Source organism: Salvelinus fontinalis, unplaced genomic scaffold (assembly GCF_029448725.1).
Source record: "Salvelinus fontinalis isolate EN_2023a unplaced genomic scaffold, ASM2944872v1 scaffold_2239, whole genome shotgun sequence".
NCBI lineage: Eukaryota > Metazoa > Chordata > Actinopteri > Salmoniformes > Salmonidae > Salvelinus > Salvelinus fontinalis.
Window position 1 is genome coordinate 5,142 of NW_026602448.1, and position 10,685 is coordinate 15,826.

At 46.1% G+C, this 10,685-nt stretch overlaps 1 protein-coding gene across 1 annotated transcript; it reads left to right on the plus strand.

Annotated features, from left to right (window-relative positions):
* Positions 1-2,376: 2,376 nt before the first annotated feature.
* Positions 2,377-9,192, plus strand: LOC129850731 (endophilin-A1-like). The gene is made up of 4 exons (XM_055916991.1): positions 2,377-2,499; positions 7,869-7,941; positions 8,152-8,295; positions 8,933-9,192. The coding sequence occupies exons 1-4, from the start codon at positions 2,392-2,394 to the stop codon at positions 9,175-9,177; spliced, it is 570 nt and encodes a 189-aa protein (XP_055772966.1). The 5' UTR covers positions 2,377-2,391; the 3' UTR covers positions 9,178-9,192.
* Positions 9,193-10,685: the final 1,493 nt, after the last annotated feature.

Here is a 10,685-nt window from a genome sequence, read left to right on the forward strand (position 1 = left end):
AATTAGGTTCTGACGGCCAGACTTCCTGCTTTGCCGGGCAGAGCCGCTATTGTGCCAGTCACTGTTAGCTAAAGCTATGCCCCATGTCACGTGTCTCCTCTCCCCTGCATCTTATTCAGAAACGCTTCATGAGGTGGGTTTGGACACCATCACCATCGCCGTATGCCTATCTCTATTTAACATGCTCCCAATGTGCGCTCCCAATGTGTGCTTCACTGATATTTCAATCAACGGGATGTTTCTATCCAGGGGAACATTTGATTATCTGCTTTTTGTGTGTGTGCCCAGCAGGGGAAGCTGCAATGTGCAGTCATGGGTAGTCACAGCACTGGGGTGGCAGACAATCCATACACACACCATAGCTGTATCCCATCTTGTGATACCTCTCAATACGGTACATGATGTAGTTAAGGAGGAATGCATTAAGATACAGAGTTACTTCACCTATTTATAGTCCTGTGGAGAAATGCAAGTGGCATCTCTCTCGCTCTCTTTCTGTCTCTCACGTTCTCTTTCTTTCTTTCACTCTCTGCCGAAAACAACTTTTCTATCTTAAAAGCCCTAAACTCCAATAGATTTGCAAAATCTATGACAAGGGTCGGCCAATGCTGTTCTGACCATGATTGAATTGGTGATGTTCTGGGAATCGTGTTGTAGGATTGTCCTTGTAGTAATGAAATATGAGATTGGTACATGATGTCTGTCTGGCCTGGCGCACACGCAGGCACACACACACACACACACACACACACACACACACACATACACACACACACACACACAAATGCCCTGTTATAGAGGACTTAATGTTCTGATGCCCGCCCTGTCTGTACCCTGCTCTCAGCCTCCGTGATGTGACACACTGCCGCATATTATCACATATCATTGACCTCCATCTTAGGACTCACAGCGTCACTGGGCTGTCATCACTGTCAGCATCACTGTCCTCTCTCCAGAGATGAGGATGACACAATCGCACTGCGAAAGAGTCAGAGGCTCTCTCTCTCTTTCTCTCTTCCTCCCTCCCTGTCTCTCCTGGGTTTGGCCTTTGATCATTGTGGATGTGTCTGGTATTCCAGGGAGTAGCAGCGAGAGAGGAAAAGGGAGTGGGGGAAGGAGTGAGGAAGGGAGGGAGATGGGGGAGAGATTTGGGAGCAGGAGACACATAGCCAACGAGCCGAACCAGGCAGGTGCCTGTCTCCATGGCAACAACCGGCAACTGTTTCACGGAAGATTTAAAGATTTCTGAGTGACGTTAAGCAGAAACTGATGACAGGAGAAGGTCTTTGCTCTCTTCGTGTGTGTTCTCTGCATAGCGGGAGGAATTTAGTGTCGTTTTCACCATCTCATCATGAGTAGGATAAAGGCTGATTTTTAGAGCCCTTGTGCCTACAATGAATTAGGTCCTTACGTAATACAAGTCATATCACCGTCTCTCTCTAGTAATCTTTCTATCTTGTTAGTCATTTTCCATCTTGTATGATACAATCTCAAAGGAGCACTGCAAATTCCCACTCTCCCTAAACAAGCTTGCTCACAGCAATTGATCCTTCAGTCACAAAATTGACTTCTCCTTAATTCCCTCTCATCTCTCATCCTGCCCTCTGTGAGCTGCTCGTCTGGCCTGGATGTGTCCGATTGTAGGCCTCCTGGGCACCAGGTTACGTCACAGGCTGTGGTTGTGGTGACTGAGTTTATATCACAAAGCCTTGAATAAGACAGCTCCTCTAACCAGATTGTGTGTGTGTGTGTGTGTGTGTGTGTGTGTGTGTGTGTGTGTGTGTGTGTGTGTGTGTGTGTGTGTGTGTGTGTGTGTGTGTGTGTGTGTGTGTGTGTGTGTGTGTGTGTGTGTGTGTGTGATTGTAAACTGACAAGGTTAATCTGATATGTCTCTCTTTGTGTTATATTATTAAATTATAATTAGAATATGAACAGGGGTCACAACCTTAGTGTTGGTGTACACTGATGACAGAGCAGACATGAGACAGCAACAACATGCAAGACACTGGCTCATATAGACGCAACACAAAACAACAGGAGGGGAATAACCAGGAGGGTAATAACTGTAGCTAGGAGAACGATTTCTGTTCAAATAGTTCAATGTCTGGAGCTTATTCACTGCATGTTTTGAGAGACTGGCTGATTACAAACGTAGCTGAAATTGAAATGCTTTTGTCCAGCACTGGAATAAAAAGACTTGATTAATAATTACATTAGTTGTGAATTGAATTGTACACCCTGGGGATTTTTCCATTTCAGTGTCCAACGTGGAAGCTATATTGACTGAAATGAAAATGAATTTGCCGTATATTCTGGTTTTGGTATCTTTGACATTTGATTCTACCTTTTACATTCACCTATCATTTTTCTTGAGGTGCAAAAAGCTTTTAAATGTTATTAACCTTGACATGTCTTTGTGTCTTCTTGCAGAGAGTGAGCGAGAAGGTTGGGGGAGCAGAGGGGACGAAACATGATGATGACTTCACTGAAATGGAAAAGGCAAGAATTCTCTCTCTCTCTCTAAGAATCCTGTCTTTATTTCTCTAAGAATCCTGTCTTTATTTCTCTAAGAATCCTCTCTTTATTTCTCTAAGAATCCCCTCTTTCCATTTCTCTAAGAATCCTCTCGTTCTATTTCTCTAAGAATCCTCTCTTTCTATTTCTCTAAGAATCCTCTCTTTCTATTTCTCTAAGAATCCTCTCTTTCTATTTCTCTAAGAATCCTCTCTTTCTATTTCTCTAAGAATCCTCTCTTTCTATTTCTCTAAGAATCCTCTCTTTCTATTTCTCTAAGAATCCTCTCTTTCTATTTCTCTAAGAATCCTCTCTTTCTATTTCTCTAAGAATCCTCTCTTTCTATTTCTCTAAGAATCCTCTCTTTCTATTTCTCTAAGAATCCTCTCTTTCTATTTCTCTAAGAATCCTCTCGTTCTTCTTCTTCAATATTACAATGTTGTGATGAATGACCCCATTCTCTCAAGCCTTGTTCATTTGTGTTAGAAACGATATCCTCACCACTCCATCTTTTATTCACTCCAAGGGGTTATCCCCGTAGTCCTATTGTATTACATTGTGCTGTGCACTGCGCATGGACTTTTTTCCATAAAAGAGAGTTTTTCTCAATTTAAATGCCTTGGGAAAATTCTTATGAAATTGCTTCTAGAAAGTGGGAAAATGAAGTGTGCGTGCATTGTGATTGGGGAGAGACCAAGCCATCATTCTGCAGTGTAGTCTCTTATTCTAGACAGCTGGGGAGGCTGAGTGGTGTATAGCAGAGCCATGTATTTAAATATAGGGCTCTGGTCTATAGTAGTGTGAGGTCTGTGTTGAAGTAGGCAGAGAACTGGCATATCTGACCAGCATCAAGTGGGAACACAAAAGCAATCTTCACCAGCTGTCAGCTTTGCATGTTGTCTCTCCCTCCACCTCCACACTCCAGAGTAAAGCCCCTTCATGTTCTGTCCAGGCATGTTGTCTCTCCCTCCACCACCACACTACAGAGTAAAGCCCCTTCATGTTCTGTCCAGGCATGTTGTCTCTCCCTCCACCTCCACACTACAGAGTAAAGCCCCTTCATGTTCTGTCCAGGCATGTTGTCTCTCCCTCCACCACCACACTACAGAGTAAAGCCCCTTCATGTTCTGTCCAGGCATGTTGTCTCTCCCTCCACCTCCACACTACAGAGTAAAGCCCCTTCATGTTCTGTCCAGGCATGTTGTCTCTCCCTCCACCACCACACTACAGAGTAAAGCCCCTTCATGTTCTGTCCAGGCATGTTGTCTCTCCCTCCACACTACAGAGTAAAGCCCCTTCATGTTCTGTCCAGGCATGTTGTCTCTCCCTCCACCACCACACTACAGAGTAAAGCCCCTTCATGTTCTGTCCAGGCATGTTGTCTCTCCCTCCACCACCACACTACAGAGTAAAGCCCCTTCATGTTCTGTCCAGGCATGTTGTCTCTCCCTCCACCTCCACACTACAGAGTAAAGCCCCTTCATGTTCTGTCCAGGCATGTTGTCTCTCCCTCCACACTACAGAGTAAAGCCCCTTCATGTTCTGTCCAGGCATGTTGTCTCTCCCTCCACCACCACACTACAGAGTAAAGCCCCTTCATGTTCTGTCCAGGCATGTTGTCTCTCCCTCCACCACCACACTACAGAGTAAAGCCCCTTCATGTTCTGTCCAGGCATGTTGTCTCTCCCTCCACCTCCACACTACAGAGTAAAGCCCCTTCATGTTCTGTCCAGGCATGTTGTCTCTCCCTCCACCACCACACTACAGAGTAAAGCCCCTTCATGTTCTGTCCAGACATGTTGTCTCTCCCTCCACACTACAGAGTAAAGCCCCTTCATGTTCTGTCCAGGCATGTTGTCTCTCCCTCCACCACCACACTACAGAGTAAAGCCCCTTCATGTTCTGTCCAGACATGTTGTCTCTCCCTCCACACTACAGAGTAAAGCCCCTTCATGTTCTGTCCAGGCATGTTGTCTCTCCCTCCACCACCACACTACAGAGTAAAGCCCCTTCATGATCTGTCCAGGCATGTTGTCTCTCCCTCCACACTACAGAGTAAAGCCCCTTCATGTTCTGTCCAGGCATGTTGTCTCTCCCTCCACCACCACACTACAGAGTAAAGCCCCTTCATGTTCTGTCCAGACATGTTGTCTCTCCCTCCACACTACAGAGTAAAGCCCCATCATGTTCTGTCCAGGCATGTTGTCTCTCCCTCCACCACCACACTACAGAGTAAAGCCCCTTCATGATCTGTCCAGGCATGTTGTCTCTCCCTCCACACTACAGAGTAAAGCCCCTTCATGTTCTGTCCAGGCATGTTGTCTCTCCCTCCACCACCACACTACAGAGTAAAGCCCCTTCATGTTCTGTCCAGGCATGTTGTCTCTCCCTCCACACTACAGAGTAAAGCCCCTTCATGTTCTGTCCAGGCATGTTGTCTCTCCCTCCACACTACAGAGTAAAGCCCCTTCATGTTCTGTCCAGACATGTTGTCTCTCCCTCCACCACCACACTACAGAGTAAAGCCCCTTCATGTTCTGTCCAGGCATGTTGTCTCTCCCTCCACCACCACACTACAGAGTAAAGCCCCTTCATGTTCTGTCCAGGCATGTTGTCTCTCCCTCCACCTCCACACTACAGAGTAAAGCCCCTTCATGTTCTGTCCAGGCATGTTGTCTCTCCCTCCACCACCACACTACAGAGTAAAGCCCCTTCATGTTCTGTCCAGGCATGTTGTCTCTCCCTCCACCACCACACTACAGAGTAAAGCCCCTTCATGTTCTGTCCAGGCATGTTGTCTCTCCCTCCACCACCACACTACAGAGTAAAGCCCCTTCATGTTCTATCCAGGCATGTTGTCTCTCCCTCCACCACCACACTACAGAGTAAAGCCCCTTCATGTTCTGTCCAGGCATGTTGTCTCCACACTACAGAGTAAAGCCCCTTCATGTTCTGTCCAGGCATGTTGTCTCTCCCTCCACCACCACACTACAGAGTAAAGCCCCTTCATGTTCTGTCCAGGCATGTTGTCTCCACCTCCACCTCCACACTACAGAGTAAAGCCCCTTCATGTTCTATCCAGGCATGTTGTCTCTCCCTCCACCACCACACTACAGAGTAAAGCCCCTTCATGTTTACATTTACATTTAAGTCATTTAGCAGACGCTCTTATCCAGAGCGACTTATTCTGTCCAGGCATGTTGTCTCTCCCTCCACCACCACACTCCAGAGTAAAGCCCCTTCATATTCTGTCCAGGCATGTTGTCTCTCCCTCCACCTCCACACTACAGAGTAAAGCCCCTTCATGTTCTGTCCAGGCATGTTGTCTCTCCCTCCACCTCCACACTACAGAGTAAAGCCCCTTCATATTCTGTCCAGGCATGTTGTCTCTCCCTCCACCACCACACTCCAGAGTAAAGCCCCTTCATGTTCTGTCCAGGCATGTTGTCTCTCCCTCCACCACCACACTACAGAGTAAAGCCCCTTCATGTTCTGTCCAGGCATGTTGTCTCTCCCTCCACCTCCACACTACAGAGTAAAGCCCCTTCATGTTCTGTCCAGGCATGTTGTCTCTCCCTCCACCACCACACTGCAGAGTAAAGCCCCTTCATGTTCTGTCCAGGCATGTTGTCTCGCCCTCCACACTACAGAGTAAAGCCCCTTCATGTTCTGTCCAGGCATGTTGTCTCTCCCTCCACACTACAGAGTAAAGCCCCTTCATGTTCTGTCCAGGCATGTTGTCTCTCCCTCCACCACCACACTACAGAGTAAAGCCCCTTCATGTTCTGTCCAGGCATGTTGTCTCCACACTACAGAGTAAAGTCCCTTCATATTCTGTCCAGGCATGTTGTCTCTCCCTCCACCACCACACTACAGAGTAAAGCCCCTTCATGTTCTGTCCAGGCATGTTGTCTCCACACTACAGAGTAAAGCCCCTTCATATTCTGTCCAGGCATGTTGTCTCTCCCTCCACCTCCACACTACAGAGTAAAGCCCCTTCATGTTCTGTCCAGGCATGTTGTCTCTCCCTCCACCACCACACTACAGAGTAAAGCCCCTTCATGTTCTGTCCAGGCATGTTGTCTCTCCCTCCACCTCCACACTACAGAGTAAAGCCCCTTCATGTTCTGTCCAGGCATGTTGTCTCTCCCTCCACCACCACACTGCAGAGTAAAGCCCCTTCATGTTCTGTCCAGGCATGTTGTCTCTCCCTCCACCATCACACTACAGAGTAAAGCCCCTTCATGTTCTGTCCAGGCATGTTGTCTCTCCCTCCACCACCACACTACAGAGTAAAGCCCCTTCATGTTCTGTCCAGGCATGTTGTCTCTCCCTCCACCACCACACTACAGAGTAAAGCCCCTTCATGTTCTGTCCAGGCATGTTGTCTCTCCCTCCACCACCACACTACAGAGTAAAGCCCCTTCATGTTCTGTCCAGGCATGTTGTCTCCACACTACAGAGTAAAGCCCCTTCATATTCTGTCCAGGCATGTTGTCTCTCCCTCCACCACCACACTACAGAGTAAAGCCCCTTCATGTTCTGTCCAGGCATGTTGTCTCTCCCTCCACCACCACACTACAGAGTAAAGCCCCTTCATATTCTGTCCAGGCATGTTGTCTCTCCCTCCACCACCACACTACAGAGTAAAGCCCCTTCATGTTCTGTCCAGGCATGTTGTCTCTCCCTCCACCACCACACTACAGAGTAAAGCCCCTTCATGTTCTGTCCAGGCATGTTGTCTCTCCCTCCACCACCACACTACAGAGTAAAGCCCCTTCATGTTCTGTCCAGGCATGTTGTCTCTCCCTCCATCACCACACTACAGAGTAAAGCCCCTTCATGTTCTGTCCAGGCATGTTGTCTCTCCCTCCACCACCACACTACAGAGTAAAGCCCCTTCATGTTCTGTCCAGACATGTTATCTCTCCCTCCACCTCCACACTACAGAGTAAAGCCCCTTCATGTTCTGTCCAGGCATGTTGTACAACATGACAGCCTCAAAGGAACCAAAGCCTTCCTCCTCCTTCGGTGTTTTCTCTCATTCTCTCCATCTTTTCTCCTTCTTCTCTCTTCCTCCACTACACCCCAGCACTCTCTTTTCTGTCTTTCTGTCTTAATCTCCCACTTCTCTCTCTTCTGTCTTTCTGCCTTAATCTCTCGCTTCTCTCGCTCCCTCTCCTCTCTTTCTTTTCTGTCTTAATCTCTTTCTTCCTTCTTGCCCCCCCTCTCTTTTCTGTCTTAATCTCTTTCTTCCCTCTTGCCCCCCCTCTCTTTTCTGTCTTTGTCATCATCTCTCTCTCCTTTTTTAAATTAAAAATATAAATATATATCTCTCTCTGTGTGGGTTGTAGAAGGTGGACACCACCAGTAGGGCGGTGATGGACATTATGACCAAGACCACAGAGTATCTGCAGCCCAACCCAGGTGAGAGACACGTACCTGGTCTCCGATGGCACCCTATCCCCTATATATTGCACTACATTTGTTTTGGTCAACCCTTTTTATAGATTTTAATTTAATCAATTATACACATGACAATACACCATAATCAAGTGCATGTTTAAAAAGTTAACTTGGATAACAAGTTTAATTGATTGAGTGATTGATGAATGAATGAATTGTTTGCGTGTACAGCCTCCAGAGCCAAGATGACCATGATCAACTCCATGTCTAAGATGCGTGGCCAGGAGAAGGGTCTGGGCTACATCCAGACCGAGACCGTCCTGGGAGAGTCCATGCAGAAGTTTGGCAGGGAGCTCGGGGAAGAGTCCAACTTTGGTAAGTCACTATGGCCGTGTCAGAATACCGTACTTGCCTTCTATATAGCAGGCTTTTGGGTATATGAAAATATAACGTTTTATAGGATGTGACATTTCTAAAATGTTGTATGGTTTAAATGCCAGGATGTTATACTCATTTAGTCTTTTCATCGAGTAGATTTCGCTGCACACTGTTGAAGAGAATCATCTTGTTGCACCTGTTTGAACATGTTTGACAACAGCTCATTATCAGAATAGGGGACTCGCTCTACAAAAATGTACGAATGACGGGGAACAAGCGCGATTGCGCATTTAATGATGCCTTCTCAGTATGGATGAGTAGTATGTTGAAATGATACTTGTTGCTTACTGCATACCTTTCTACTAAACAGTATGTAGTACTATTAGTACCCAGTATGTAGTTTTAGTTAGTAGTAGGCAAGACCGATTTCGATCACCGCCATTGTCTATTTATAATGGTGCTGATTGCTAGCCTGCCCCCACATTTGTTTGTGCGGTCTTGCCGACTCATAAGACCAAACAAACAATGGAGCGGGCTAGCTTAGCGCTCATAAACAACATCGGTGTGCAAACTCCTCAACTTTTCTGGAGGAGATGGAGGAGTACATGTTATATTCTGCCCCTGTGTGTTCCAGGCCTGGCTCTGATCGATGCTGGGGAGTCCATGCGTGAGCTGGGGGAGGTGAAGGACGCTCTAGACATGGAGGTCAAGCAGAACTTCCTGGACCCGCTGCAGACCCTCCACGACAAAGACCTCAAGGAGATTGCGGTGAGACTGGATTTATTCATTTTATTTTATATTTCATGCAACATTGAGACCCAGACAGGGGTGAAAGTAAGGCCGTCCGGTAATACAACATGCCCAAAAACTATAGTTTGAGGAGAACACTTACATTTTGTCACGGTGGAGATGAGTGGCCGAGACCGAGGTGCGCATGGACAACAGTGGATTAATCAATTCAGGCTACAAGTGTAGGCCAAATGACAATGGCAGAATGTCATTACAGTACACATAAGTGTTTTTGTTACAGATGTTTCTTTCAATTCATCAAATTGCTGGTGCACAGAGCACTGTTGGGGTTTGGATGCTGAAATAATTTTCTGAGTTAACGAATGTGCGCAGGTAGGCTACAGGAGCCTTTGTTAAGTGATTGTTTGACAATCAGATGAAAACATCATGACTGGTTGTGTTTATGCCACAATTAGAAGGCATATGCGGCCTGTCCATAAGGCTAGGGGAAGCTTTCCCTAAAGTACATTTGAAGTAGCTTCTTTAAAACAAAAAGCTGTAGATTGTTTGAAATCGCATAGCCCACAGTCGAAAGGACCGCAATTTGTGCAAATACCAAATAGAGGATTGTTGAGTTGCGACTATCAGTGAGAAGAAGAGAGACCCAGCCAGGCATATTGCAATATTTAAAAATGCAATTGCAGAAAAACTGTTTGGAAAGCAAATGGCTATTGCTGTAAAGAGATGACAATGAAAATACTCAGCTGTCTTTTAGAACGCTGAATTAAGTTATGAATTTTGATAACAGTAGCGGAGAACATCAGCCATATCCCCTGTGAGTCTGTATATTCACTGTCTTTGTCATTGGGTCAGTACCACTTTTGTTTGTTTTTGGACAAACATTTCTTCCTTCAGGTTGTATTTGTGTGTCTCCTTCCCATAGGACGATTAGATGGATCAGTCAACATGGTTTTTATTGATCTGTTTGTCAGTGTCAGCAGAGTAGGCTACTCTGTCATTTTTGTAGTATAAGTGTCTCGTACCCGGTAAGAAATTAAATCTACTTTCACCCCTGGACCCAGGCCTCTTTGTTGAGTGAGTACTGCATAAACAAAAGCCCTACGTACAAAATACAAGGATAACAAGAACAGTGCACTCGCATGACATCACAAGACAGACATAATAACAAAACTGCAAAACAGACATAACCCAATAACAACATGGCAAGCTAGACACACCACCCTAATAACAACATGGCAAGCTATACATAACACCATAATAACAACACGGCAAGCTAGACACACCACCGTAATAACAACATGGCAAGCTATACATAACACCATAATAACAACACGGCAAGCTAGACACACCACCCTAATAACAACATGGCAAGCTATACATAACACCATAATAACAACACGGCAAGCTAGACACACCACCGTAATAACAACATGGCAAGCTAGACACACCACCCTAATAACAACATGGCAAGCTATACATAACACCATAATAACAACACGGCAAGCTAGACACACCACCATAATAACAACACGGCAAGCTAGACACACCACCCTAATAACAACATGGCAAGCTAGACACACCACCGTAATAACAACACGGCAAGCTAGACACACCACCCTAATAACAACATGGCAAGC

Coding starts and splice junctions, on each gene's coding strand:
- LOC129850731 (XM_055916991.1), top strand. CDS start 2,392: ATGTTATTAACCTTGACATGTCTTTGTGTCTTCTTGCAGAGAGTGAGC. Junction 2,500..7,868: donor ACTTCACTGAAATGGAAAAG/GCAAGAATTCTC, acceptor TGTGGGTTGTAG/AAGGTGGACACCACCAGTAG. Junction 8,296..8,932: donor CGGGGAAGAGTCCAACTTTG/GTAAGTCACTAT, acceptor TGTGTGTTCCAG/GCCTGGCTCTGATCGATGCT.